The 27709-nt window shown below is 45.6% G+C and overlaps 1 protein-coding gene across 6 annotated transcripts in view; it reads right to left on the bottom strand.

Moving 5' to 3' along the window:
* Positions 1-646: 646 nt before the first annotated feature.
* WIPF1 (WAS/WASL interacting protein family member 1) overlaps positions 647-27709 on the bottom strand; it is a 55852-nt gene continuing 28789 nt past the window's right edge. For 4 of the 6 annotated variants that reach the window (XM_062578963.1, XM_062578964.1, XM_062578967.1 and 1 more), the window contains exons 3-9: positions 17459-17547; positions 15682-15811; positions 13315-13473; positions 11154-11924; positions 8790-8996; positions 7035-7148; positions 647-5539 (exon numbers count right to left, since the gene is read on the bottom strand). In XM_062578963.1, coding sequence (XP_062434947.1) covers positions 5484-5539; positions 7035-7148; positions 8790-8996; positions 11154-11924; positions 13315-13473; positions 15682-15811; positions 17459-17509 — 1488 coding nt within the window. In that variant the 5' untranslated portion in view covers positions 17510-17547 and the 3' untranslated portion in view covers positions 647-5483. Of the gene's footprint in view, positions 5540-7034; positions 7149-8789; positions 8997-11153; positions 11925-13314; positions 13474-15681; positions 15812-17458; positions 17548-18942; positions 19005-19139; positions 19361-27709 lie in introns of those variants that run through there. The other 2 variants (XM_062578968.1, XM_062578969.1) reach the window with 2 other exon arrangements.

Consider the following 27709-nt stretch of genomic DNA (forward strand, 5'->3'; position numbering starts at 1 on the left):
ACTATGAACTGTCCTGAGAGTTTTAATAGGCCTTTCTTATTTTTGAGGAGAGACTGAAAGTACATCCTGAATTTGAGCCCTCGCTGGGCTCTCATCAAAAAATCTTTCTGTGTTGAACCTGGACCAAATTATTGAAAAAGTTTAACACCCAAGATTGAGATCAGAGTTCTGAAAGCAAAAGGAGGGTTTAATTGGTTTGAAACACGTAATATTCTCTGGAAGCCTTCTGGCTAGTGAGTGGAAATAAGATGAACAAAAATTTGTACTTAATCAGATATATTTTCCACGTCATCTCCACATTGCAGATATCTAGCTTGCCTTGCTAAGAACTGCCGCCTGCAGACTCTGCTCACCAAAGAGCTGTGAGAGCAACCGCTCTGTGCGAGCGCAGTATCACGGACCACAGTTTTTATAAGATTCTTTATCCTAACCTGAACTCATTTCCCTATGAGTGTCTTATCATCACCGTGCAGGAGTCTGAAGTCCTTTGCGTCCTGCCCCCGTGCCGCCAAGGCGCGCCGCACGGGAGGGGAGGAGCAGCCGCCCCCACTCCCGCCAGCGTCACTGCGCTCCCCCCAAAGCTGAAATCTGTTTCCATCGAGGAAGCAACCGTGCCTGCTTTCAGTGTAACAGACTGCACCACCAATTAAATAAAAGTAAAATTTATTTGGCATAGGACAGAAAAACAAGAAGAAAAAAAATCACATACAAAATAAATGTTAAGCAGAAAAATATTCACAGAACTAGACTAATATTTTGTAAAAAGCGCAAACTTTAAGCATCTGATAAAAACATGTTACTTTCTATTCAGCCTGTGTTTTAAGTTCTGTTCCTCTCCCTTTCATAGTCGTGTGGCTTTAGAAGTCCAAATTTAAAGTGTCTTCTTTTGTATGTATTACCTTATGATCATTTATGACAGACAAACTGTATTTCAAAAAGGCAACAAGTGTATTACTTCCTTTCTTAAGACATTCCATTTCCATTTTTTCCCTCCTGATCTGTCTACCTAACTGCATACTCAACAACTAAGGACATATACGTGTCCTGCTTCTGCTGAATACCTCAAATGATCCCCTTCTCATCAATGCTCCAGATTTACATGTTAACTAACTGGCACAGTTTCACCTTAAAACCAAAAAGATCACCGTTTTCTCCTGACATTCATGAGGAGACATTCCATGAACATGTTACTGAACATCTTTATGTAAGAGAGTCTCCTTAATTTTCTGGTGAATACAGTTTGACAGATTAAAGTTCATACAATATATATTTTACAGAGTCAATGTACCGCCATAACATTCTGCTCACACGTGACTGTAAGACAGCAGTGTTCACAGTATTACAACAAGATACTACGTACACGCACATTTTATCTTGATTTGTACTCTAGTAATGATACCAGATTTCATCAAATTGGTTTTTACTTCCATAAACACTCTTCTCCTTTCCGGAGTCCCGTAGTTATATGGCCCTCTGCCTACGTCTCTCAACCTTCTGCTTGAAACAGTTCCCAGTTTGATCACCTAACCCCAGTCTCTGTCTCCAAGGGGAAAAGTACAGTTTCTTTTTGCATATTTTTGCACATAAAATTGTTGTGCTGAGCACATATGTGAAACATAATAGAAGTTTACTTTCCTGGACCTCTGCTCTAACAGAGCACAACTTCCACAAGTGACATGTAAACAGTCGTTGCTGCAAGTAGAAGCTACTGTCCAGCTTTCTAAATGATAGGCTAAGGAACTTCTTCAATAGTTCAGTATTGCAGGGAAAAAAACGCCCTAGTTCTCATGATTTTTTAGTGCTGGGAAATCCTGGCTTCTAAGAAAGAACCTTGCAACCGTATTTAAGCAGCTCATTTACAGAAATACTTGCTTCCTGAATCACAGGTCGGTTTTCCTGTAACAACTCTGAACATTAATTGCTGTGACCTCTTCTGCTAGGGGCTGGTGCAGACATAACATGTGCTTCTCTTCCAAAAGTATGGAGCAGAAGTACTTGGTATATGGTACAAGAGTTATTCCCGTTTTATTTACTCAGTTGAATTACACAGCAACGAACACCACTGTCACGCCATGCAAGCCTTAGTGATGACATAAAAAGGTAGTTTGAGGTGTGAATGTTGCTACTTCGATGCTATTAAAACAAACACAGTAAATCCTATACGCAAGCGATGAATCAAAATTTAGCCCTCTAATAACCCGTGCAACCGTGCTGAAGTCAGCTGGACTGTACGGAGAGCAGAGAGACACTGCTGCTGGGAAAGGGTTAGGTTTCCAGAGGCATACCAACAACTTACGGTGAAGTACCCACTGGGAGACCAGTTTCCACTTAGGTCTCCCCTAAAGACTGATTCAACAGTCCCTCCACGCACTTAACTCAGCCTGAAGTTAGCTGACCGAGCGTGTTACAGCAGCAGGGCTTGGCTCAAACGCTGTCTAATGCTACTGTCAGCGCTATTTTACATTAGGGCACGGAAGAACAACGACTATTAATTTTTCTAGTGAGACACAGAAAAGTTGACTAAAAAATTCATAAGGCACCACCGGTTCAATAAGTTTTGTTTTCTTCTTTTTTAACATTGCATAGTGAAATAAATACTTTAATACTGATCATATTGTAAATAGCTATGGATATATGAAGTAATATACTGAATGATAAAATGCTGCATTGTTCTGGAATATATCTAGGGAATTTTACAGCAAAAGATACAAACAGTAAAGTTGTTGTTACACGAAAAAAATCCCTCTTTCTGCAAGGTATTTTATCTATATGCTAAACATTCATTTCAAAGAGATTTCAATAGTACAACAAAATGCTAAAAGACAAGCAGCTCAGCTTTCTTGGCTTGTTGACTAAAGGTCTTTTAGACAGCACATTTTAAGTGAGATGGAAGTTGATTTGCCAAGTCTTTGGTTATTGCCCAGAATTTTTGGTCAGAAAACCTTGCTCAAGAAATCAAACAGAATATTTTTGAATCATGCAGAGAGCTGACAGAACAATATGCAGCATTTTCATTGACTTATTCAAAGTAAAATATTTATGCTGGAAATAGATAAGTTACAAAAAATGTAAAGCTTCTGGAGTTTTCTCGGATTTTTGGCTGCATAGCTACTTGAATATTAACAAGGATTTGGCAGGTCAACGTATTGAAAATATTGTATTCTTAAATTCAAAATGTCACTCTTCAGAAAGTTATAAGTGCTTCAGTTTAACAACATGAATACAATAATTTATCCTTTAAGTTATTATGCTAAAAATCTTATTTGGACTTCTATTCACATAATAGTATGCCAAAGAGATCGGCACTTTGCATAGTGCATGTGTTTAAGTGACCTCCGTACAATACATTTACAAATTCAGTATCGAACTGGGCTTGATCCCAAGGTGCACCTGTCACATGGAGGTCCCGCTACTATCTGTTTAAGAAACTCTTACAGCCATGATCCTACAATTAGATTTAGATACATCCCTGCGCCTGCGCAGATTTAATTGCAGATTCAAGACTACAAATAGTAACTTAAAGTTGGTCATTAGACAAAAAAAATGTAAAAACAGGTACATAACCAAATGCTATCACAGCTAACATGATTTTGTAAACAAATACTGAAAAGGCCAAATTAAGTTTGGTCTGGCCTAATCCAACTCTGTCTGATGCCCTTCACTGGGACAGTCCCAGCTGTAAGGCAGGAGGGGGCTCTGGTCCTCCCTGGTCACTGACAATGCAGAAGACCCTACACACAAATGCTCCTGTGAGGTTCAAGCTTTCTTTGGCTAAAGTCCCTGGATTTCCAAGAACTGACCTCATTCTGGCCTCAGAGCGCACTTAAGATCATGTCTCCCACAGAAGGGAAACATTTTCCTAACCTACATGACTTTTTTTTTTTTTTTTCCAGCAATACCCTGTGAAACACGCTCACTGATACAGGCTTTGTAGGGAGTCCAAGGAGTAAGCTGATGAAACAGATACTGCTGAGGAGGCACAGGAGAACTTTTTCAGAGCTAACCATCAGAAGTCCCATTAATAAAGAGCTATTAATCAGCAATATTTCAAATTCAGAATTATAATCTTCCTCTGATTTCCAAAGGCTTTTTACATTTACTTAGATCTGTTTATAAAATGCACTCATTCAATTAACTCTTTCCTCAAACACAAAATTCAAAAGCCTTTAAACAAATCAACTGACTGTCACGACGTGAGAATACTTTACTTTTTCTTCTGCTACTGCAAGGCTGGCAGCTCTCTGCTGAGACTCCTTTCAGCGCGAGTTGAAAGGACAGGCTTCATGGCAAACTCAGAAGGCCAGATCTTTCCATTTCTCTTGAATGAGTGAAGACAGTAAGTTTTGGAGCTGATGCTTCCATTAGAATACACTAACTCCAGACCTCCTTCACTAAATCAAAGGGCTTTCATTTATGCATGGGTTTTTTTGACCTCAGCTGCTCTGCTATACGTCAGCTACAATCTCTCTGAGACTTGTGACTTAAGCCCCAAGAAGCTTTTTAAGTTAAAAAAAAAAACAAAAAAAACATGATTTAATTGTACCAAAGAAACAACTGGAGAGCTTATGCAACTGATGAAGCACTGATGTTAGTGATGCTTCACAGAAAGAGCTTGTAACTACAATAATTGCTGCATTTGGACTAAGACTGCTTTCTGAGGAAACTTTGCGTGTAGTCTCACGTAGAGAGTATTACAGTAATCCAGGCCATGGATGGCTGTAGGTTGGTCCACATCAAAGTAGGAAAGAATTAGGTGACTAAAAGCATAAGGCTATTACAAAACAAGGTGGGACGGATAGAGAAGATTTTTTATGCTGCTGAATTTGTGCTTTTCTTTGGAAGATCCTCCACAGATAAAAGCAGGGCCAGGCACAGTATATCCTCGGGGCAGCATGAGCCATCGGCGGTTTAAAATATGGTTTGCTTGGCTAAGCTGAGGTCCAAAGACGAAGGTTGAAGTCTTGGTCACCATGTAGTAGGACAGTCGCTTGCAGAAGTGCTGGGGCCAAGTGAAGCACACAAAAAAGGATCCGTGGGACTCTTGACTCTGCGGTATTCTCTGGTAATCGTTTTTTAAACACAAAATAAATTGTACATTGTCATTCAAATAATACAGCCACTGTACCCCAAAATAATGAGATAGCTTTTTTTTGAACCATCATTAAATTCAAAGGCAGATCTCCCATCGGAATCAAGGGGACAGGGCTGGGCCCCATACGCTTGATGTATGTATGTTGTATATGGGCTATCAAATGCTTTTCATGACAGCCTGTAAAATAAGCAAATAAAAGTGATAGCTTTAAGCAACTATAGTTCATAAGCTGCATCTATTACTTCTGTAACAGAGACTGAAGTTTATTCCAGCTGACAAGCCAAAAGTAGAAACAAAGCAAGACGGGTTACTTCCCGATGATGTGGACAGGAGAACTGACTCGAAGGAAACTTTAAAGCAGAAGTTGCCCAGGGATGGGCCAGAACCCATTTCACCTCGGTATAGGTGGAAGAGGGGGAGCACCTCTTTCTTTTCGGCCAGAGCCACCTGAAAGAGAAAGCAAGTTTTTCGTGTTACTCCTCCTGGCTTCTTTTCATGTGAGAGTTCATGTCTAACTCATTCATTATGTAACTGGCGAAAAACTCCGCATTTTCTCATCTAACCTTTTTACTAGAAGTTCTTTGTAGTTTTTGGTTAGTTTATTAAACAGCAGTATGTCAACTATATTTTAATGAATGCTATCTGAAAATGCCTGGAAAGTGTATATATTTCTGCAACATGCAGAAATACAACATGCAAAAAGGCATGTTTCATGTCTTAGTGCTGCTTGAACACATGCAAATTTCAGTGAAAGCTCTAAATGTAGTTCAAAGCTCTTAATATATTACCCTGAATGAAGATTTCATTCCAGACTCATGAAAGTAAATATAAATGTGTGTATCTCTTTGCCTTTCCTTTTGGAGTAATAGGAAGGGGTGAAAGTTAACAGTGCAAAGTGAAGGGTCAGAGATTAATTGAAATTTCTACTCCAAACCTCATCGTTTGGAAACAGCAGAGAGACAGAAACATTTGAGTGTACAGATGATTACAGGCTAACTATGAGCCACTGATGTGACTGGTTGTGAAAGCAGTAAATGGATCCCTGGGTGTATCGGGCAAGATACACTAATGGAGACAGGAAGTATTTATGCTGCTATAGAAGACATGGGTGAGACCTCAGCTGGAATAACACGTAACACTGATTGGAAAAGACACATTCAAACTGAAGTGTATACAGAAGCAATGCTGATGATCAGCAAAATGGAGATCTTATCTTGAAAGAAGAGTCTAGTACATTCTGGTTTAATCAGCCCAGTGAAACAGAAGCAGGAGTATGACTGTTGTCTTATAAAATACTGGGGCTTTCAATGCAAAGGAGGGAGGATAATTAACTAAAGGACAATGCTGGCACAAGAAGAACTGAGCCATGAATGAATTTAGATGGGAAATGCAAAGAAAAATCCTTCTAAGAGGAGCAACAGGGACACACGACAATCAAAACGGTCCTGAGGTGAAACTGGGGATTTTGTGGTTCTGTCTGCCTGCTCCAGAAGAGTCCGCATAATAATGTCAGAGAAGGTCTCTTACTATTGTATTGAGAAGGTCTCTCAAAAAAAATGAACAAACCCTCTGCCGCCTCCTCCTCCTGCTCTGAGCCTCCACAGGTTCAATTTTAAGAGGGCTTTTATATGCAAACTTGCATTTAGTGTTTTCTGTGTGGCGGAGAATGGTAATCAGGCTGTTAGTCCGAGAAATTTTGAAACCTCAGTACCCAATCTCTTCTCCATCCACGCTATCTTTTAGGATGATTGGCTTACGCTGTCAAAAAAGGAGGATCAACAAAGGAAGCATCAGACTGAAGGAAGCCAAACTACTCCTGGTTATAACTGTCTTCAACTGATCAAATATTTACTGCTTACTGCAAAAACTGCTCTATGCTGTGCTAACCCTTTCAAGTACATAACTGATACGCTGAAACTCACGGGAGTTGGAACAAACTTACCTCTGCTTTCGTTTCTTGCTAGTTTACTGGGATAACTTTTGTTCACAGGTACATATGGCTCTGGAGGTGGCAAGTCAGATATAGGATGGAAAGAAAATCTGCTTTCCCATTCATCTGAAAAAAATAAACATACAGTTTACTGGTTAATTTTCTGACAGAGCTACAGAAAGTCATTTGATATTAATATCATGTTTAATACATGATTTATATTGAAAAATGCTTAGTGAACTGAGTATTGAACCAGCACCCTACTGGGAAGTACAGGCTTTAGGTTAACTGGAGAACAAAAATTCGTAATTAACTTTGATATCTCAGCCAATTTAATGCAAAGTCACAGGCTGGGGAAGTGACCATGGTAATCAGTGCTACATTCCCTTCCATGTGTAATAGATCTGATTATATAAATATACATACATACATACACGCACACACACATATCTATATGTATGTTATTGGAAATGTATAATGACTCCTACTGCAAAACGGTATTTCACCCCTGGGTATAGAATTTTCTGATATTTAAACTTTGTTGATATACAGAGCTCATTAAAAACACATCAAGTTGTAAGTAGTGTTTTTTGTTTCAATTTTTATACAGGAAAAAGAATATTTGGGACCATTATGATAAAACTTATGATGACATTGAATCTTTTAGCATGCGAGTAGCGTGAAAAATAGCTAAATGCATCAGTATCTTGTGGTACTACAGCGACCTTGTTGACGTATTGACTGTACAGGATTCTAAAGAATAAATAAAGCTGATCTGTTTCTTAGTTAAAATAATGGGGGAAATGTCTTTCTGCAGCTCTGTTCTGTACTTGAATTTGGATGCCTAAGGAGGAAAGTACCCTCTTTCCTTCCTAAGGAGGAAAGGGCCCACTCAAATTTGGTCATTGCCTGACTTGGTTGCTTCAGGACTTTGCAACCATGACAATCTTGCAATAATGTTTTATTTTATTGCATAATGTAATGAACAGCTGAGTAAGTTTTTCCCAGCAGCTGAACACATGGTTATTTGCAGAGATCCAGTTTTTCTCTCCTTACTCCCAATAGTTGCAATTACAAACTGGTATGTGAAGGAGCTGCAGGTTCTAAACCCTGAAAGTGACTTATATAGAAAAAAATGTGTTTGCAGCCCATCTGCCTTATCTGATGTTTAAAGAAGGTTCAGAAGGGTTAGTTACAGATTTATCTTCTGTTTGCCTTTTTTAACCTTATAAATGTCAGAAATAGCAACTTTGGCCTTCTGTAATTTACCTGAAAGGCTTATCTATACATCGCAAATATAAACCTTGATTAAAAAGAAAAGCCTGGTGAATCTTTAAAACATAGCTATTGTGGATCTCACCTCTTCAATAAGCATTAGCAAAGCGAGAGAAACTCAACACCTTCAGCAGTTTTCTGACAATTTTTCCCTCATCTGTTTTTCAGCTTTCAGTTTTTGAGTCATCATCTAACCTAGTCTGAGACTCAGTACCTGTACTGACAACTTTGCAGTTTTGTTCTATGCATAGTTTATACACATATATATATGTATGCACACAGTAAATATACTTACTATGTATCGTATGCTATATATATGGTCTACGCATGTGTTGTCCATTCCTACCTGGCAGAATTAACTGAGGCTCGACTGACATCTCTGCAGACCGTAAACCAAGGCTCTGCACTAGCAACAAGTCTCTGCCTGCTGTGTCGAGGCCAAGAGCCTCCCCCGGGCCTCCACCCGAGGCGACGGCTGCGAGCGCGGCTTACCGTCGCACGGCTCCTGGAAGCCGTTCCTGACGGCGGGGGCAGGCGGCGGCGGCGGCGCTCCGGCGCCCGGCCGGTCCGGGGGCAGCGGCGGCCTCGGCCCCCCTCTCTGGCTCTCCAGCGGCGCCCGGGAGGGCGGCTGCGGCGCGGCCGGCAGGGCTCTCGACGTGCTGCCGTTCCTGCCGAGCGGGGGTGGCGGCGGCAGGGGGCCTGAAGCGAGACAAGAGGCAAGGGCACAAACACGGTTCGTCGCAAGGATTACTCTGCCGGTCGTGAGCTGCCGCCTGCGTCCGCCGCCCGCCGCCCGCGCCGGGCGAGGTGGGCTTGCGCGGCCCCTCCGCGCAAAGCGGCCGCCTCGGCAACGCGGGGCCTTCAGCGCCTGCTTCCCTGCTCTCCCGGGCTCTCCAAGAGCTCACGCGGACTTGCAGCGTACAGCGCACGCCGGGTATGTCTAAGCACAAACGCACTTTAAAGCGCGTAGTCCCATCTCCCTCAGCTACGGCAGCTCCTGTAGAGGAGCCGATCCTTGAAGACACTTTCAAACCACTCTAAACAACCCTGGCCGCAGCGGGCAGAAATCACTACTGGAAGTCAGGACACTGCGGAGGTCCAAACCAAACCCTGCTTCCTTTCTGTATACCACTGCCAGGCAGGAACACGTGGAAGAGAAGTGCAGCTCTGTTTCCCACAGAGGCTCTTCTTCCATAGGGGTGGTCCGCTCAGGGTGCCACCGCCAGAGGCATGCGGGGGGACCCAGCGCGGGAGCGGCAGCGTTAAGCAGCGTGGCATCAGTTCTCTCGTTTATAAACATATCTGCTGCATGCCGGATTTTGCTGTAGTTGGAGCCTATCCATCTGCCGCCAAATTGGAAACAGACCTCACACAGACATTTGCATTTCCCCTGTCGGTGCATCTGAATAACTGGCACGACAGCAAGGCAGGACGAATACACAAGGCATATTCCACACAGCATGGGACCAGAGCCACATCGAGGGCAGGTCAAGGGTGCTTCTCTGCAAGGAGGCAGTAAATAAAGGCAAGAAAGGCTAACACTTCCCAGTTGCTGCATCCAGCCAGGCAGCCACGGTGAGGACACCAGGAGACGGAGAAGAGGGTGTGGATGTCAAAAGGTCTCACTGCCTCTCTGTTCAGCACAGTTGGACAATTGACAATTATGTTAATTTTTTAAGAAATGCTTCCTTGTCCTGATGAAATCTAGTTACAGATGTGCATTTTGAAAACAAGGGCAGTGGATAATGTGCTTCTATGGAAAAGCATTGAAACATGTTGCAATAAACATGCTGTAGTTCATGTTCTGTTCTTTTTTTTTAAAAAAAAATATTAAAGCTTGCCTTCATAGAATGATTTCTACTAATGGGAAGCACTTAGCAACTTTTGGAATAGTTTTGCTTGCTCTCTCAAGCCTACCTAAGACCGTTATCTATATTGAATGGGTGCCAAACAGAAGAATTTACATTTATAATTTATAGCTTCAACTTCCTCCTACTTATTATGTCACCAGAAAGGTGGTGGTGACTTGCTAAGATCGTGCATCAGAAAAGACCCAAATAGCCACCTGTGGAAACAGTGGCCATCATGGAAGAAGTTCTCAGAAGTGTCTGAATAATCGCAAATGTTCTCTGTAACTTTGCTCTGGGCTCCCCAGCAGTGTGGCTGCTTAGAGGGGATATAAAGGGAATAAGGAGGCCAGTTAAAGGAGCTGGAAAGCAGCATGGATGGCTAGAGCCTCTGGCAGACCCTGTGAGATTCATCCTTGCTGTGCAGGACTGGGTGGGTTTGAGATGATTCCAGATTATTATTCCAAAGGACTAAAGGAAAGGCAAAGCCCAAAGAGGTTCCCAGGGCTGCCTTCTAAGCAATGCTTCTCCCTTCCCAGTGTTACGGGCCTGGCCGCTTGCACCTTAATTCCCTCATTTCCAAAAGGAAAATCATCTGGTATTAAAGAGAGCTAATTCACAACGTGCAATCCTTAAAAATTACGAGCAATGATTACCAAAGGACAAAGTGTATTATGACATAACTCTACAGAGACAATTCTGTTTCTAGTCTCGTTTGAAACGTGCACACTGCAAGCGTGACTAACAACAGTTAGTCACCCCGCAACAGCTGCCATTACACTCGACAACTGTTGGACAGGTCCTTTATTAAAATAATCCGTCTTTCGCCCTAAGCGTTCGTGCTCCCCAGCACGTAGGAGGCCGGGTTTTGCAAAGCCGCGCTCCCGGGAGCGCTACCTTTCACCTGAGCGGGGCTATTCCCAAACGCAAGCACTTGCGAGCGAGCTCCCGCGGGGCAGGGCCGCCGGCGCGGCTCGGCGCGGCTCGGCTCGGCGCGGCGGGTCCCTACCTGCTCGGCCCGGCGGGTCGCGCACGGGCGGCGGCGGGCGCTCGGCGGGCGGCGGCGGCGGCGGCGGCAGCGGCCCCGCGCGTCCCGCCGTCGCGGCGCCGAGCGACGCGTTGCGCTGCGGCAGCCGCGGCGTCTCGTCGGTGCCGCCGGGCGGCGGCGGGACGGGCGGCGGCGGCCCCGGGCGGCCGGGCGGCGGCGGCGGCGGCGCCGGGGCGCCCAGGGGCGGCCGCGGCGAGGCGGGCACCGGCGGTTTGCTGTTCTGCGGCGGCGGCGGCGGCGGCAGCGTCGCGTCCCGGCCGCCGCCGGGGGGCCGGTGCCCGGCGGGCGGCGGCGGCGGCGGCGGCTTGTCGTCGGCCGGCCGGCCCGGCGTGGGCGGCAGCGGGGGTCGGCTGGAGAAAGGGGACGACGAGCTGGGACTGGACTGGCGAACGGACCCTCCGAACGCGGCGCTCCTGCTGCCCGGGAAGGGCGGCGGCGTGGGCCCGATGCTGGGCTGCCGGCTCACGCCCGGCACCGGCGGGGACCCTCGGTTGTGCAGGCTGGAGGCGACGGGTCGCGGGGTGCTCGGCACCGGAGGAGGCCCGCCGTCGGGCTTGGAGCCGAGGTCGGGTCTGGGGGGCGGCAGGCGGTTTCTCTGCGGCTCAGGAGCGGCGCTTCTCTGCGCGGAAGGTGGTCCCGGGAACCGGGCCGGCCCGCTCGGGGGAGAGAAAGGCTTGGCAGCTGCTGACCTGCCTCCGGGCGGGAGCACCGGTGGCCGGCTTCCCCCGGCATCTACGCACACAAGAGAAGACATCAGCGTTCACAGGGCAACGGGCTGAGAAACCAAGCAGGACTTCACACAGTAGTGTTTTCAGGGGCCAAAAGCCAAGACGAGACAAAGACCCAGCGGGGTCACTCTTGGCACGGGACACTCAGGTGTTCAGCGTTTATCACCTAAAAACATTTATCAGCGATTTTGGTGTGTGCTGGTGAACTGCTCCAAGTAGCCAGGCATGGTTCGATACTACTTTGAGGGCTACTTGTGAGAGGCCAAAACGGCCATAAAGCAATACAAGTGACCAAGCCCTCCCAGAGCAACAATAATGGGGTGAGGGGAGAGAAGAAATGGTGAAGAACAACAATTTAATACAATCAACCTGATTGTATTAAACCTCTCAAATGATATTTAACAACTACAGCTCAGCCAAAGGCTCTTTTCAACCCTTCCCAGTCTCTGTTGTCTAAGGCTATACTTGTGCATGCCTGGAAGAAGTCAGCCTTGCAGTTGAAGCAGCACTGTTTTGTTACGTCAGGAACTTTATTATTAATACCAGTTCCCAAAACAGACTGAGACACAACAGAAAATACCAACACTGAGAGACTGTTTTATACACATGTACTGAAAAATTTCTTAGTCTATAAAATACATGAGATTCATAACCCTCTCCAGTCCCCATTGCCCAGTCTTTCTTCAACAAGTGTGAAATGATACATCCTTAGCCTTAGCCTCAAGTTTGCTGGTTCCAGCATCTCCTTTGTTTCAAGTGGCACAAAGCTTCGGGCAGCTCTGTTTTGAAAGTTGCAAGAACACAGCGTATGCTACTGACTCTAGCACGCATACCAGTGAGCTGGGATGCCTCATGCACTCCCTAGATGATAAATCATGCTGTGCTGGTGCTGATGCAGATGTACTTCCCATTTGGCAAGTAGATGCTTTATCCTGGTGCACCAGTTAGTGTGAATTGGGGATCCTTTTACAGCTCCCTTTTGGTCCTGCACACCCACAGCAAAGGCAGGACCTAGTCTACATTACTGCACTGTGCAGGTGGCAATTCAGCATTGCTGAAATCCTTAGTTTTCACCAATAATTAGGAGGAGGAAAGAGGAGGCTCACTTCTTTATAAAACCTAGCATTAAGTACAAACAAGATTTAAGATGAAAATTGCATTTCCTAAGCACCCTCCTTGCATCTGGGCACCTGAACGAGACCTTAACTTGACTGTACGCTTAACCGTAAGAGTGCAGCTACGTATAACGTCATATTTAAATAGGAGTTCATTGTGCTGTTTAAAGGTGCTTGGAGACATTCTTAATCCAAGCAGGTAATTTATTGGTGTTGTATGAAGGCTTTAAGTAATCTGTCATTTACTTTTTGGAATTGAACCTATAAGGTCCTTCTTACCAGCATCTCGACTGGCAGCAGATCTGAGCTTTGGCATTCCTGCTTGAAAAAGGCCTCCAAGACCAGGTGGTCCACCTCCACCAAAGTTGCCACCACCACCGCCACCACCACCGCCGCCTCCTCCAAAGCTGCCACCACCTCCAGCAGGTCCTTTGGGTTCTGTTGGAACAAAAATCCCCCGAGTTATGCAGAGAAATGAGGCTAACCCAGTGAAGTCCTCTCTTTCATTAGAGCAGCTCTTGTAACTGGGGAAAAATGGACAAGCTTTCAAAACACACAACCCCTTCTTCAAGTTGGACCATCACAGCTACCATCAACAGCACTATTACACCATGGAAGAGGTGGTGCAATAAACATAGTTTCTATTTTCTATTAAGCCATTGCTCTCCTTTAGTCTGTGGTGGACTGGAAGGCAGAGAAATGACCACTTTGGACAGTCTAGAACGTGCTTTAGCACGTGAGACCTCTGATCGTGCTGTCTTTGTTAATATCTCTGTAATCCTTCCCCTCCATTTCTCCACAAGCAAACTGAGAGACTGAGCAATTTCAGGGGAAATGAGGAAGGAAGGAGGCAGACCAAGGTGTTCTTCCTCTTGTAGGTGTCTCTAGTGTTCCCTTCTGGGAATGCACTGACCTCTGCCACTACTGATGTAGTTGCGACACATCTTATTTACATCTACTTATTTACACAAAGCCTAGTGGGGAAAGAAATTTAATTTCTGATTACTCTCTGTAGGTCCAGAAATGCAGTGACAGGATCATTAGCAACTAATTGTTCCAATAGGAAGAAATTATTATTTCAGCCCCTTTCTTTCTCTCCCATTTTTTCTCTAAAGCCACCATTTCTGCTGCGACAACACTGAGACACTTGATGTAAAATGAAAGTGTTTCCACGATTATAAATTATAAATACATGGAAGAGATCTATTTAGAACATCGCTGCCAGATGGACAGGGCCACAGGTCAGGATACCTGTGGAGATCAGGTCCCAGATGATGGTCTGCATGGCTGTGGATCAGTTGCTTAATTTCTTGGCATCTTGATTTCCACAGCTTTGGGTAGGTAAAAATTTCATTGGCTCTAAACTGTAGATGAAAAGCACTTCTAATAATCCCACTTAGAAAAAATAGAAGTAAGATTGCGTTCATGGAGGAATGTTTAACATCATCTTTCTCTTAAGCATTTCAGCTCAGTTCAGCTCTGACTCACATAGGGTGTTAACCTCTGGAAAATGCTGCTGCTATGGTTTAGTGTTTCATCATAATTCATGTAAACAAAATAATAGACCACATCATTTTAATCTTATTGTTTAGACCTCCTTTTATCCCCTTAATGCTTTTTCTCCAGCTCAGCAGAATACCTAGAATGTGCTGTGCTTTCAGAGATAATACTCAAATATTTAAAACTAGGTGCATCTGTTTTAATATTTTTATTCTTCTTTGGTCACATTCCTTCTGGCATTTCCTTCTTTCCTCATCACCTTTCCGTCATTGTCCAGCTTCTAATTGCATAGGTGGACCTGGACTGAGTTGTGTCACATTTGCTAATCTGTCTGAAGAAAACGTCTGTGCTCCCCAGACAGTATGTGCTGTGCTACTGACAGAGCACACCTCTGCTTCTTGCCCCTCGCAGGTTTCTGTCCTATCTTCCCAACGCTCCTGGCACGTGGGCTTTGCCAGTCTCCTCTCGGGGTCTGCCGAGATGTATTGTGAGATGCAGCAGCAGTTCAGCCGGATGGAGATCTTTCTCCACTCGGGTAAGGTGAGTTGCTGCGCTGTGCCAAAGCACCGTCTGCAAGGTCTGGCCGAAAAGATAACCCTGGTGAGTCGCTCCAGGAGTGGCAAAACTGCGTGTGCAGCAGGCTGATGCCCAGATGGAGCTGTATCTCACGGCTTTGGCTCTGGTTTTGCATTAAGTGGTACTGGATTCACTAATAAACCAGTGCTGTCATACCAAGGGTACCCTTTTATGCTGTTTGTGCAAAAGTGGAGGTTTAAAATTCCACTTTATTCTCCATGCTGTTCTCAGTGCTGAAGGGGTTTTCTGTGCACTAGATCTGCTGCACCTTTCAGCAGAGCTCCTTGTAGGGTTTGCAGTTTTCTGATTTAGGCAAATGAGAAAATCAACTACTTCAGAAGAGTCTGCAAACAAACACACACACTCACATTTCATAAGCAAGAACTGATTTCTCAGCTGATTTAATTCGTGATGAACAGAACTCATTTTTATCTATGCCAATTTTTGGCATTTTATTTTACCTGCTTCTCTCATGGCACTTCATCTGCTGATACGTGGAACAGTTTTCTGCACTCAAATATACAGCACCGTTCAAGCATACTGAAACTCAAACACACAAATTATACTCACTGTCTAGAATTGGAGCACTTCTGTCATTAGTAACAGTCTTCTTTAGCTTTTTTCCTTTGGTAATATCAGATAATAGTGCATTTCGCCCTGCTTGCTCTGACCTGCTTAAGGACGGCTTTTCAGTATTCGCCTGCAAAATAAAATTACAAACAAGGAGACAAAATAAACCTCGATTTCTAGCTACAAAATTCTGATCAAATATGGCAATTACCTGAGACCTCAATTTCTATTTTAACAGCACTAGACTAGGTAGTGTGCCACGTCTGGTTTTGTGGATGATGTTCTAGGTAGCTGGACTTGTGACTGACTCTAGGCTCAAAACACAACTGCTAGCCCAACCCTTATTTCCAATTCCTTGGAAACAAAATGCTTTTATTTGAACTCATATTTTTTCCACTCTGTATATAGAGTCTCAGTTACTTGTAAATATTTAGATAGTTCTTGAAAGTTGCGGCAAAACTCCTAATATACCAATACTGAATAAATCAGAATAAAATACTATTTTAATTTTAATAGAAATATCTTAAAAATGTCAATCACCAGTGTTAAAAATACGGACCTTTTCAAATCCCAGTAAAAGCATGAACTCAGTTGCACCTGGTTATATTTCATGGATTGCAACTAAACCATGATTTTTCATCACATTACAATCTCGAAAGTGTAACAGGTATGGAAAAATAAGCAGAGAAAATAATGGTATAAGAATGGCAACTAAGACGTTTACATTTCTGCAAACATTTAGAAAGTACTGGAAGAGAAGAACTATGATTTATAGAGCTTGAGATTTATTTCAATGGGCTTTTCTTTTTACTTCATGTTTTGATGACTACAGATTTCCAAGAAAGACCCCAAAAGTATATATACATACATAGACATATGCACACATGCATGTATGTATGTATGATTATTTGTTCTAGGAAATGATGGTTCCTGAAAAGCTTTCTAGCATATCAGATCAGTGTTACGGAAATTTTCTGAAAGATGGTGGAAGTTGCCATGAACAGACTAAGCACAGGGTTTCTGCTTGTGGGTGGACTAACCAGGGCCACAGCCCGGCAGATCCCCGTAACTAGCTAAGCCGATGAACTAAAATATCTGAGTACTTTATGACAGCACTTACAATAGCATTTCAAAAGTCCTCCTCTTTCTTGTTAGAACAGCCACAGCCTGCCACAGGGCAAACGCAGCTCTGGCTGTGCTTCACCTCAGGCCAATTTAATTCAGGTCAGATGCAGTCTCCCCTGCCACATCGTGCCAGCTGTGGATCGGGTACCTTCACATTCAGGGCTGGTTCAGGGAGCTCTGCTGGCCGAAAACTATCCTCACCAGGTGTAGAAAGCAGGGTTCATTTTGGGCCAGCTCACTGCTGGGTCATTAAGTGCCAGAGCTGGAGCAAGGGAGAAGGTGGGAGCACAGGCTGGAGCAAGGGAAGGGGAGAGCAAGACTTCAATCACTCAGGCTGCTGAGGACCCGTGACGCTCAGTCGAGGATCCCTCCACCAAACCGAACCGGTGGCGTGGGAGGAAGAGGAGGGTGGGAAATGCGGCTAGTTACACCTGCATGGGCACTGGAAGGGAGTGGGGTAACGATCCCTCTTGTAGGATCAATCATCAGTGATCAGCAAAATGTAGAAGAGCGTCCTCCAAATACCTAATTGCACATACCTGATTAAAGGCATATCCTTATCCACATCCTTTGCTTTTGAACATCTCTCTCAGTAGGACAAGCAGCACTAGAAGACAGCGTATACTGTGCATTTCCCTCCTGTAAAACTTACCAAGGCCAAGGTTGGGGGCGGTGGGGGAGCCGGAGGGGGAGGCACCGGCATGGTGAGCGGCTCAGCTCCTTGTGTCCTTGCCAAGAAACCTGCGCAACAAAACACAGAAACACACTAGACCTAGAGATTAACAAATTTGTCGCCTTCGGGAATACTTTTTACTCAGCCATGAGCCATCCCTGTACCTAACAGATTTATTCCCTATGTTTTGTAAGTCTAGTTTGTGAAAAGCACCCCCTATCTTGTACAGAAACAGCTGCATCCTAAAACACGGGCTCCCTGCATGAGCTCCCTGGCCATACACACACACCCACACGTGGTTTTGCACACATACACAATTTGTGCACGCTTTGCCATGACAATGCACAATGATGGAATATAGTTGTGTGCAACAATAAACAACAAAATTAAACTCCATTTAGTCCAACATTCTTGTCCATGAGTAAGTATTGCAGGATAATCCCATTCCTAAATCACCAACTCTCACTGCAGGAACACACCACCTCTCTGACATCTGTCATGTTCTTGCTCAGAAACCGATGCAGCCCCTTTAAAGTGACTTAACTGCTGTGGGACAACGCACACGCCTACTTTTACGGCCAGGGTGGAAGAGCAGACCTCTAGGAAAGGCTCACGCGCCTCCCCTTCTGCCTCCTTGCTCTAAAGCAGCCCCCGTGCAGCACCTCTGCTGCACCTGGCTCCCCGCGAGGCGCAGCAAATGCAGGCAGAGCCGCAGCACAGCGCTGCGCAGCGAGCAGCCTCCGCTCCCAGCTGCGGGCGAGTGGGAGCAAAAAACCAAACCAAGATCACCGTAACAAAGTAAGTGTTTTTTGGGAAAATACTGCTTGTTTCTTTAAAACACCCCTTTGCATACAGGCTTTTTCTCTTGCCCTTTCACACGAATAAGCTTTAGTAACAGTGATTAGTCATCATTTATAACACATTTGCACACGAGAGGTAAAAGCAGTAGGAAAAGCAGTAAGGACTATTCTCCAAACAACTGCACGGATAGTGATGTCCCCTGTGTGGTTATTTACAGGAATACACATCTCATACTTTCCTAGATCACTTCATTACTTTTCGCACCACCAAGAACTGTAATAAAACAGTATCTGTCAAATCAACTTCACGCTAGGTACAGTGAGAGACTTACTTAAGAGATTAAACAAATATTAGAGAAACAAAATGGAATTGTCAGTCACCGTTTGAAGTGAGTCACCCTGTAAAAAGCCTGTAATGACTCTGAGATGATCCAAAATGCATAAATGTACTAGAAAAAATGGTTAGAAACGTATGTTCCTCTCATCAGATGCTCGTGCTTTAAAAGAAATAGCATACGGTTCTCCCAGACAGTTGTAAACCCAAATAAAATATTGCTGAGCTGTCTTCCTGCAAAAACAACTTTTCTGAAATGAGATTTTACATGAATTTTGTCCCAAATCTTTTGAGAAAAAAGGGCTGGGAGAGGGAATGAACAGCATCACCTCTAACTCTAGCTGACTATCTTGAAAAGAAAATGGAGCTGAAAGGGACCGGAGGCTCTGCCGCTGCCTCCAGCGCCTGCAGGTTTCACTCGGCGCTGCCGTAGAAATCGTTTCTTCTTCCTGTTAGTGAGAAAGAGCAAGCGGAAAAAGGGGAAGCTGCCTGGCTGACCGATGGACGGGCGGACGGACCGACTTACCCAGGGGAAACTGCGCGAAAGCAAGCCTGCACGGCGCTGCACCGACGCGCGCACGCGCGCTTCTTCAGGCGGACACAGAGTTTGTCGTCGTTCCTGCTGGTGATCACTCCTAGCGTTAAAACATACCCAGGGAAGCACAAGTTTTGAGCTCAGGGGATCTGCTTGAATTTTGTTAATTACGTATCATTTTTGTGACTCTCTGTCGTTGCATAAAACTCAGCACAAAGCCTTGTCCTTTCCCGGTCCTCTCATACTGAATTCAATATTTAAAATCTGAAGGCTGTTAAAAGCACGAAGACTAACGCTGCTTTTGTTCTTCAACTTCCTGTTTAAAAAAATAGTCAACAGGAAAATTATTTCTTACTGCAGACCACAACCATCCTGTTTCTTAACACAGTCTTCTCGCAGCTGCAGTCGTCTCTAGCGTAACTGCGCCATTAGGCTGCTTCACCAGGCTTTTAACTCCTGCAGCTGATTAAACGAGTGGGAGAAATGCTGCTCTCCACCACGCTTTGACGAGCGCCCAAGGCAGCCAGGGTAACGCACCGGGGATCTTCTTGGCATCCCGCGTGCCAGGGGACAGTTTCTCGAGCAGGGAGAAGAAAGCCGGGTTCACATCCAGACTTTAAGAAGAAATGCTTGGGGCAGCTCAGGCCTGAGCGCAGCGGGCGAACTTGTAGGGGTTTCTCTAAAAAGCAGTATTTTTGCAAACGGTACCACTCGTTTACCTCTCCGCCGCTTGTGTCAGTCTTTCGCACGCCCCTTCTTGCCGCGGGCCAGCAGCCTCCGCCGCCTCTGGCGCATCGGCAGGGAGCCGCTGCCCGCTGCCCCCTCCGCTGCCCAAGGGCTTGGCTGGGCAGGCAGGAAGCCAGGAGCGCCGCCGCGCGCTCGCGAGCCCAGCGTTCAGCCAGCGCCGAGCGAGCCCCACACGGGCTTGTCGTTCGGGAAACGACGTTTTGCAAGCACAGGGCAACGTTCCGCAACAGGCCAAACTTCGGCACCACTGGCGTGAAGCCTAACGCAAGCGTTCGGCAGAGCTGTTTACCCTTTATGTTCGCGCTTCGATAATTTTGGGTGACATCTTCCTATGTAAGATCTGCCAAAATGGATATGGTAATTTAGAGTAACTTGAGTGGAGCTAAATAAACTAGATGCGGTGAATAAATACAAAATATTAAGTGGTTCTGAAACCTCCAATGAGCCTTTAGAGGACTGTATTTTGTCACCCAATAAATGTATTTTATATTCCTGCCTCTGTGTTTGGAGATGACGTACATACAGCCTAACTACTTAGCTTCACCAGAAGTACACCTGTGTCAGCTGAAGGGACAACTTTCCAATACCTAAGTATGAAATACAATTCCTATATCTCTGTGCTGTGTTCTAGAGCATACATTTCCCTTAGGAGCCATCAGAAAAAAGATTATATGGTAGCAGTCAGAAACCTGCATGCCCACACACGTAAGTATAATGTATGTGCTTACAGACTCAGAAAGACACTCTGGTTTATCAAATTTTAGCTTAAAACATAAGTTATGACATTGTTTCATTCTTACTTTTGTCACTCCCTGACTCAGCCTCTGCTGAGAAACTTAAATAGAAACTTTGCAGCAAGAAATAGGCCTCTGTGTTCAAAGCTTCAACTCACCCTTGCTGTTTGGCTTAGATTTTGTACAATCTATTTCTTTGTCTGCCTTTATGTAAGCAAAAAAAAAAAAAAAAAAAAAAGGAAAAGGAAAAAAAGGCACACTCCTGATTATAAATTTGGTCAGTATAAGCCCGGAGGAATAACCGTAATAAAAAGTTGCGAGCGCACGCAGCGAGGCAGAGGCGCAGCAGGGGGCAGAAAAATGCCCCCTCTTACGCAAGGCACCAGGACAGAGCGAGCGGCCAGCAGTGCCGGGGACCTCCTGCACCGAATGCCACCCCTGCCCCTCGGGGCAGGGCTTCCTCCTTCCACCCATGGGCAGCAAAGCCCCGGGGCGGCACTACGCGGGACCTCAGCTCTGCAGCCGCGCTGCTCACCGCTAAGTCACGGGATCTCTGCTTCGTGCAGAGCACGGAGCTGTCCCTGCAGCTCTGCAGTTAGAGGAAAGCTTTGGTTGTTGTCCTATATTTAGCAATGCACTCGAGTTTCTCATAGCGTATTATTTGCTCTTGATCAGTGGGAAAGATCTTGTTTTAAGAAACGGACATTATGTTCAATTACTACCAGCTGATACTGTAAATGATCTGAAATAGCAACTGATCCACACAGTAATAAATTTTACTTACTGACTTGGTTGACTACCAAGTTGCCTAGAACATTCAGTACTATGGAGTGTTGAAAAAGAGAACCGATTCCCCCCAAAAGAGAAGAGGGACTAAAGGAATATCAGTACTTTGAAATCCAATATGTATTTCCTTGCATGCATTCTAGGCAGTGGTATAAATTATCACTACTTTCAAAAAGCTAATGTAGAATCATCATATTTAATGAAGCTTGGGTCTGCAGAAAAAAGGATTAATGTAAGTAACGCATACATGTACACCAAAATCGAGGCGTCTGAGCTCCAAACAGAAAGGTCTGTATCACCCGAAATGCAGAAGGGTTTCCACAGCTGGCCACAGCAGTAGCAGCTGCTTTGCCCCTGCACGCAGGCAGGGTGAGAGCACATCCAAGCCCGTTTCCTGCTGAGGGTCAGTCGCTGTCAGCACTAGCTTTGCTATTAGAGGCCTCTGGCGCAGTCAGTCTGCAACACATCGTGTTAAAAAGAAATTTCATTTGAAACATAAAGTATAGGAGACAACCTCTGCTGCATTCTGCAAAGGCCCCTTGCTCTGCAAGACACCCATGTGAAGGGCAGTAAGAGAAGCCAGTGCTAAACTAAACTCTGGAAGTTTCAGATTAATGTTTGGTACCTCAAAAAATCTTTTTAAGAGCATTTGAAATACATAAATCCTAAAAAGAATGAATGATCCCTATGTGGGATGGCCAGTGCGAACAGCTGGGCTGCAACTGCGCTGTTTGCATACGGTCAGCCATTTTCAGCTGCTGCTAGCCCCCCCTTGAACACATTGAGTCAGAGGCAGACAGACAGCTCACTGTGGTTAATCATTTCCTGTGTGATTAATTTCCAAGCAAAAAAAGAGGAAGGAACAAACAGCAACTGCAGAAATAAAAAAGAATTGATAGAGCTCAAGGGGAAACTGCATGAAGTCACCAATCAAACTGTCGATCGTCCCTCTGCACATGGGGCCAGTCTTCCAAACCGTATTGATCTGACCTTCCAGAAGGTATTGCCTTCTGCTAAGGAGAGAAAGGAAAGTTTAAGAAATTTGAATTTGAGGAAATTAGGCTAGGTTACCAAGCAGGTAACTCACTCACTCTCAAAAAAAAAAAAAAAAAAAAAAAAAAAAAAAAAAACCTAAGTAAAAAAATAAGATAATTGGAAAACAGTTTAAAAGCAGAATCATTTTCCCCCACAGAAAATGAAAAAATCAATATTATGCAGATTAAAATATTTTGCCAAGTGTTTTTTTGTAATGGAGTACAGAAATATTTTGATTAAAAATATCACTACATTTGATGTCTTTTGAAATTTGTGCGGGTCTCCCTGCTCCCCTTTCGCCGTCCCGCTGGGGCGCGTCCTTGCGTCAACAGCACACCACAGCACCGCTGGGGGCCGCAGAGGGTGCCGTGTTAAGCAAGTTGGTGCAGGAGTGCAGGAAGTTTTGCATGAGAAGCTTTAGAGGATGATGAAGACATGGCTCCCACGCAACACCATGCAAATCCCAGCTGAAACATATCAGATGTTTTTCCTTTCTTTTTATCAAACCAAAAGCAAAGGCTTAATTTCTAAAGGTACAGAAACCTATAGATAAGTACATACAGATGTTTCTAAACCCCTAAAGGATTCAACCAGGACACCAAACTGAACCGAGGGCAGCAGACCTGACCGCCCGGAAGAGGTATTGGTCTAGACGGTGAAGGAGAACATTTCGGAGATGCTGTGGACTCGGTCATCTGCGCACATCGTAACACACAACCTCTGCCAGGTACTGCGGTTGCCCTACACCAGATCCAGCTGCGCCGCGGGAGGGTAGTTGCACCCCCACCAAAGCAGAGTGGGGGTAAACCTCCCGAAGCCCGGGAGCTCGGAGGAGAGCGGCACCAAAAACACGACCCGTGGCATTTCTGGGTCTGTTAACATCAGCGACTGGCCTCTTGGGGATGGCTTCTGGCTGAAACCACACTCCTCCTGGTACAAGGATTACAAGACCGGGTTGTCTTCAAAAGGCATCAGAAGGGTGATAGGACGTAATTTTTTTACCCCATGCAGAGGAAGCTGTGGCAGCATTAACATTGCGCACTTAAAACCACTTGCAGAGACCTAGATTGTCAAAAGAGAGACCAAGAGAGGAGAAGTTGTGTTGGATACATGAAACCTAGAGAAGTTCTGGGGAAGATGATGACGCTAGAGAGAGGAAGTCGATTTTTTTGAGGAGCTTTTCTACGTTTTTCAAAGAATCTCTCAATCATACCTGAAGTGATTGCTATGAGTATGACTTTCTATCCAGACCGAAAAATGCCCCCTCTTATGCAAGGCAGCAGGACAGAGCGAGCGGCCAGCAGTGCCAGGGAGCTCCTGCACCAAATGCCACCCCTGCCCCTCGGGACAGGGCTTCCTCCTTCCACCCATGGGCATCAAAAGGCCCACGGAGGGATCGTGGGTGGCATACTTCATTCACAGGTGCCTGTGTGAAGCAGGGGGACTCTGGAGGCCCCCAGCCAGGACCCAGCACAATCTGGGAGCTGCACTTGGGCAAAACCAGTGCTGCCCCAGCTGGAGGCCACTACGCGCTTCTGCCACCACTGGAGGCTGCAGTGGAGAAAAGGCAAAAGCGAGAGCATAGAGGTCCATAACAGGAACGCTCAGGGGAGTTCAGGGGAGGGGCGGAGGAGACAATCCCAAATTATCCCAGCGGTGTCAGCGATAAGTGAACTCTCAGATGCAGCTGGGAGGCGCAAGGAGCCGTAACAGCTAGCAGCGCTCCTGGTTTACTGCAAGTTGCGTCCAGCAAGCCAGATCTGTCAAAGGCAACCAGTGAAATCCAGTCGTACCGCATCTGTGGAAAATTACAGCTAGGAAATAGGCTCCTACAGTGTCAGAATGTTGTTTTAATCCAAGTATTTAAAAAAGCCTTTTCTTTCTCAGTGACAGAGTTTTCAAGAGGCGGTGACGGCTAGCTTTGGCGGATTGCCCCTACTCACCAGCACCATCACTATTTTTTGGGGGGTGGGGGGGAGTTTTGGTCATTGTGAGCATTTGGACATTGACTTGAGAGAAACTGGCAATTTATGAGGAAATGCACCAAAGTCTTGCTCTCCCCGACTCGGTGGAAGTAGCTATTTCTTCCATCCAGTTCACGTTCCCGTAATGTCTTCAGCGGGGGCGCGCGGAGGTGGCGCGCAGGAGCGTTGCTGCGGGCTGCGGTGCCAAGAGTCTCCCCAGGTGCAGTCGCAGGGTCTCCCCAGGGGGACAGACCCTCAAGCCCGCGCCGCGACAGCGGCGCCCGCGTGGCCCCAGCCTGGCCAGAGCCTCACCGCCGCAGCGATCCCGTCCACCTCCAGCCCATGGCCGAGGCATCTGTTTGGGGCCTGATAACACCGCCCCATCCAAAACGTGCCGTGAAGAAAAGCCCAGCAGCAGCTTTGCCTTCTCTCCTGGGCAACAGCGATGCCAAAGGACCCGTCTGCTTGCACCCAAGCTTCTCCTGGAGCCGTCCAGAGCACAGCTCTCCGCAAGGCTCCACCACCTGCCGCCCACGGCGGCTCTGGGCCGACCACAGGGCTTGAGGGAAGGCAGAAGGCGCTGCTCCGGGCAGGCTGCCCAGCGGCACGAGTGCCGGACTCGCCGCGCGGCCAGGCGCAGCCCTGGAGCACAGCCCCGCGGCTGTCCAGCCCTCCCGGTTATGGCACCCCATCCGGCTGCAGGGACAGCGTCTCGGCGTCTGTGCTCTTCTGCACAGCCTTCTCCCACAAACTTCTGCAGTCCTAAGCTCCACAAGCTGCTGGTAGGGTAAACAGGCCAATTTAGAAATTAAAATTTGCTCAGAATTGCCTGCAGCTTCGCTGAGCCCTAAAGCTGAAGAAATCATTGCATTAAGTTATTCCTCTAAAGAACAAGACTTTTCTACTAGTGCCAAACTCGTCAACACGTCCACACAACACAGTGCCACTCAGCTTTCTGACTGGACAGGCCAATTTGTGAAGACAGTAACATAATAACATGCATACCTAAATTGGTACATGGCACCAGGAAAGGATATTTCTCTCACATGTCACCCCTGCTGAATGAGAGCATGGACTGGCCCTCGGATCCCCCAGTTCCTTAACGTGAAAATAACATAATGTTCACATTCACTTCCCTGCCTTTCGGCTTTTCGGTTGAGTAGAGGAGCTATATGTATATGTATTTTTGGATGCCATTGCTTTATGTAGCATGAAAGAAATTCTGTCATTTGAAACAAATTGACAGATATCTGGTAGATTTTTCTCCTCTCCTTACTGTTTCATGGTGTAACAAGCCAAAAAGTATCAGGAGTTAGGAATTAACCTGAATGTTTTTAGAAGGCTGGAGCTGTTGCAACATTGAGCCAGTGCAGTAAGAAATTGCAGGAATCAAACTCAGTGAAAGCACCCTGGAATTTTGCTGGTGGACCTGTGCTGACCGCTGTCCCCCACCATGGCACCACAAGTCCTCTTCACTGCAATGGCAATACGGAGAGGGCTTCTCTCCGCAAATCTGAGGGTGGGCTGGGAAGAGCCTGCCTAGGGTTACAGGCTGCGCAGACGCCCAAAACACCACAGTAATAACGTTGTGACCTGCGTAACTCCATTCCTGAAACTACCTTCGCTCATCTTTCTCTTCTGTACAACAGGAAGACAGGGAGCCTCAGCAAGAAAGGATTTTGCTATAACAAAAGCATATAGAAAAAGACCAAGGATCTCACGCTATGTCAGGCTATTCAACTTCCCAGTAAGCACAAATTCAGAATTAGAACAACTGCTTAGAGCCCTTTTTAACACAGAGCATCATCTTCACCACAATCAACTGGATCTTACTAAATCTGCAGTGAACTATGACTAGTCTAATAAAGCAAGCATCTATAAAATGCTGTTAAAATAAAATAGTTAAAGTAGTAACTACCTCTGAAGTGGAAATCTTTGAGGAATAAAAAGGCTAAACATATGGAATGAATTTAAAACATTGTTTTCCAATCCCTGTCTCTTGTAAATATTACAATATTCTTGTAAAAATATAGACAAACTACAGCATACAGAAGAGATCTGTTCAAATTTCACATTAAAAGCCCAAAGAAAAAGTTAAGTGACTGGGGCAGTCAGCAGGGAAAGCACAACTGTATCAGCAAGAGCGCATTAGTTTTTACAGCCCAGGTGTCTACATGAATTACAGAGTAGCTTGAATATCTGTCATTAGAGGAGCAACCAAAGACTGATCTGTCCAGAGTGTGGGAAAAACAAAACAAAGCACAACCCCAGATCTACATAATGTTCAGCCAAAGACAGTTCAGAAAAACGAATGCCACCTCAGAGCCAGATTATCATCAATAAAAGCCTCTGTTCAGTGTGGCAAGCCCCATAAATCAGTTTTGTGAGGAACAGGCAACTGTGTCAGGCAGAGTTTTTAATTAAAATAAATTTTCCTTTCCAAAAGCTAATTTTGTGTGATTTGAGGCTGCAAAGTGCTGAGACTCCAAACTTCCACTAAAACGGGTAGAAATGTAGAGTTTAATGTTACTCATCCCAGGTAGTGGAAAGGCCAGGCCATTTTTCAGGGGATCTGGAGAAGGCCTATCAGACTTTATGACTTTGCAGAAAATGTTTGAACTTTGAGACTATCGAACTTAAAAACCTTACGAAGAGTATCCCCAGAGAAGTCCCTTGATACCCCCCTCCGCGCAAGGCTTTGAGGCATAGGTAGAGGCATAGGTAGGTCGTTTGCCTCGCGAACGACCTGGCGCAGTGACTAACGGGTCACACGTGCGCGTAAGCGATGCTCTAGAGGACCGCGGCAGTCAGCAGCCAGGGCCGACGCTGGCTCCCACCACGCTGCCTCGCGGACACGTATGGCTGGTGGAGCCGGGACCATAGCCACGACCTGCACTGAGATGCCCTCCCCTGTGCGCACCGCTGCTGGCATCCTGCATCAGGAGCTGGGGGACAACAAACCGCACAGTACTGCTGCCACCCGTTCTCAAAGGCCCGAGACCCCCTGAAAAACTCCCCACCTCTTTCCCTCTGTGCCCTGCTCTGGGACCACAAACTGAACAGAAAGCCACAGGCTGGACCTTACAGACTGGCTAGATACCAAATGTGGACTTGTTCTGCATAAAACTTGTGATCCTTGGGTCCACAAACTTTCTCCAACTTCAGATATAAAAAGCTATAAAATAGCATATGATCTACCACTTAAATGTTTATTTCAATAATACGGCTATGGAAATTTTTAGGTCTTTGTAGACTCTGATGGGCTTTATAAAACATTTTTCTTTTATAATTCACA

The sequence above is a fragment of the Rhea pennata genome, chromosome 6 (assembly GCF_028389875.1).
Source record: "Rhea pennata isolate bPtePen1 chromosome 6, bPtePen1.pri, whole genome shotgun sequence".
Lineage (NCBI taxonomy): Eukaryota > Metazoa > Chordata > Aves > Rheiformes > Rheidae > Rhea > Rhea pennata.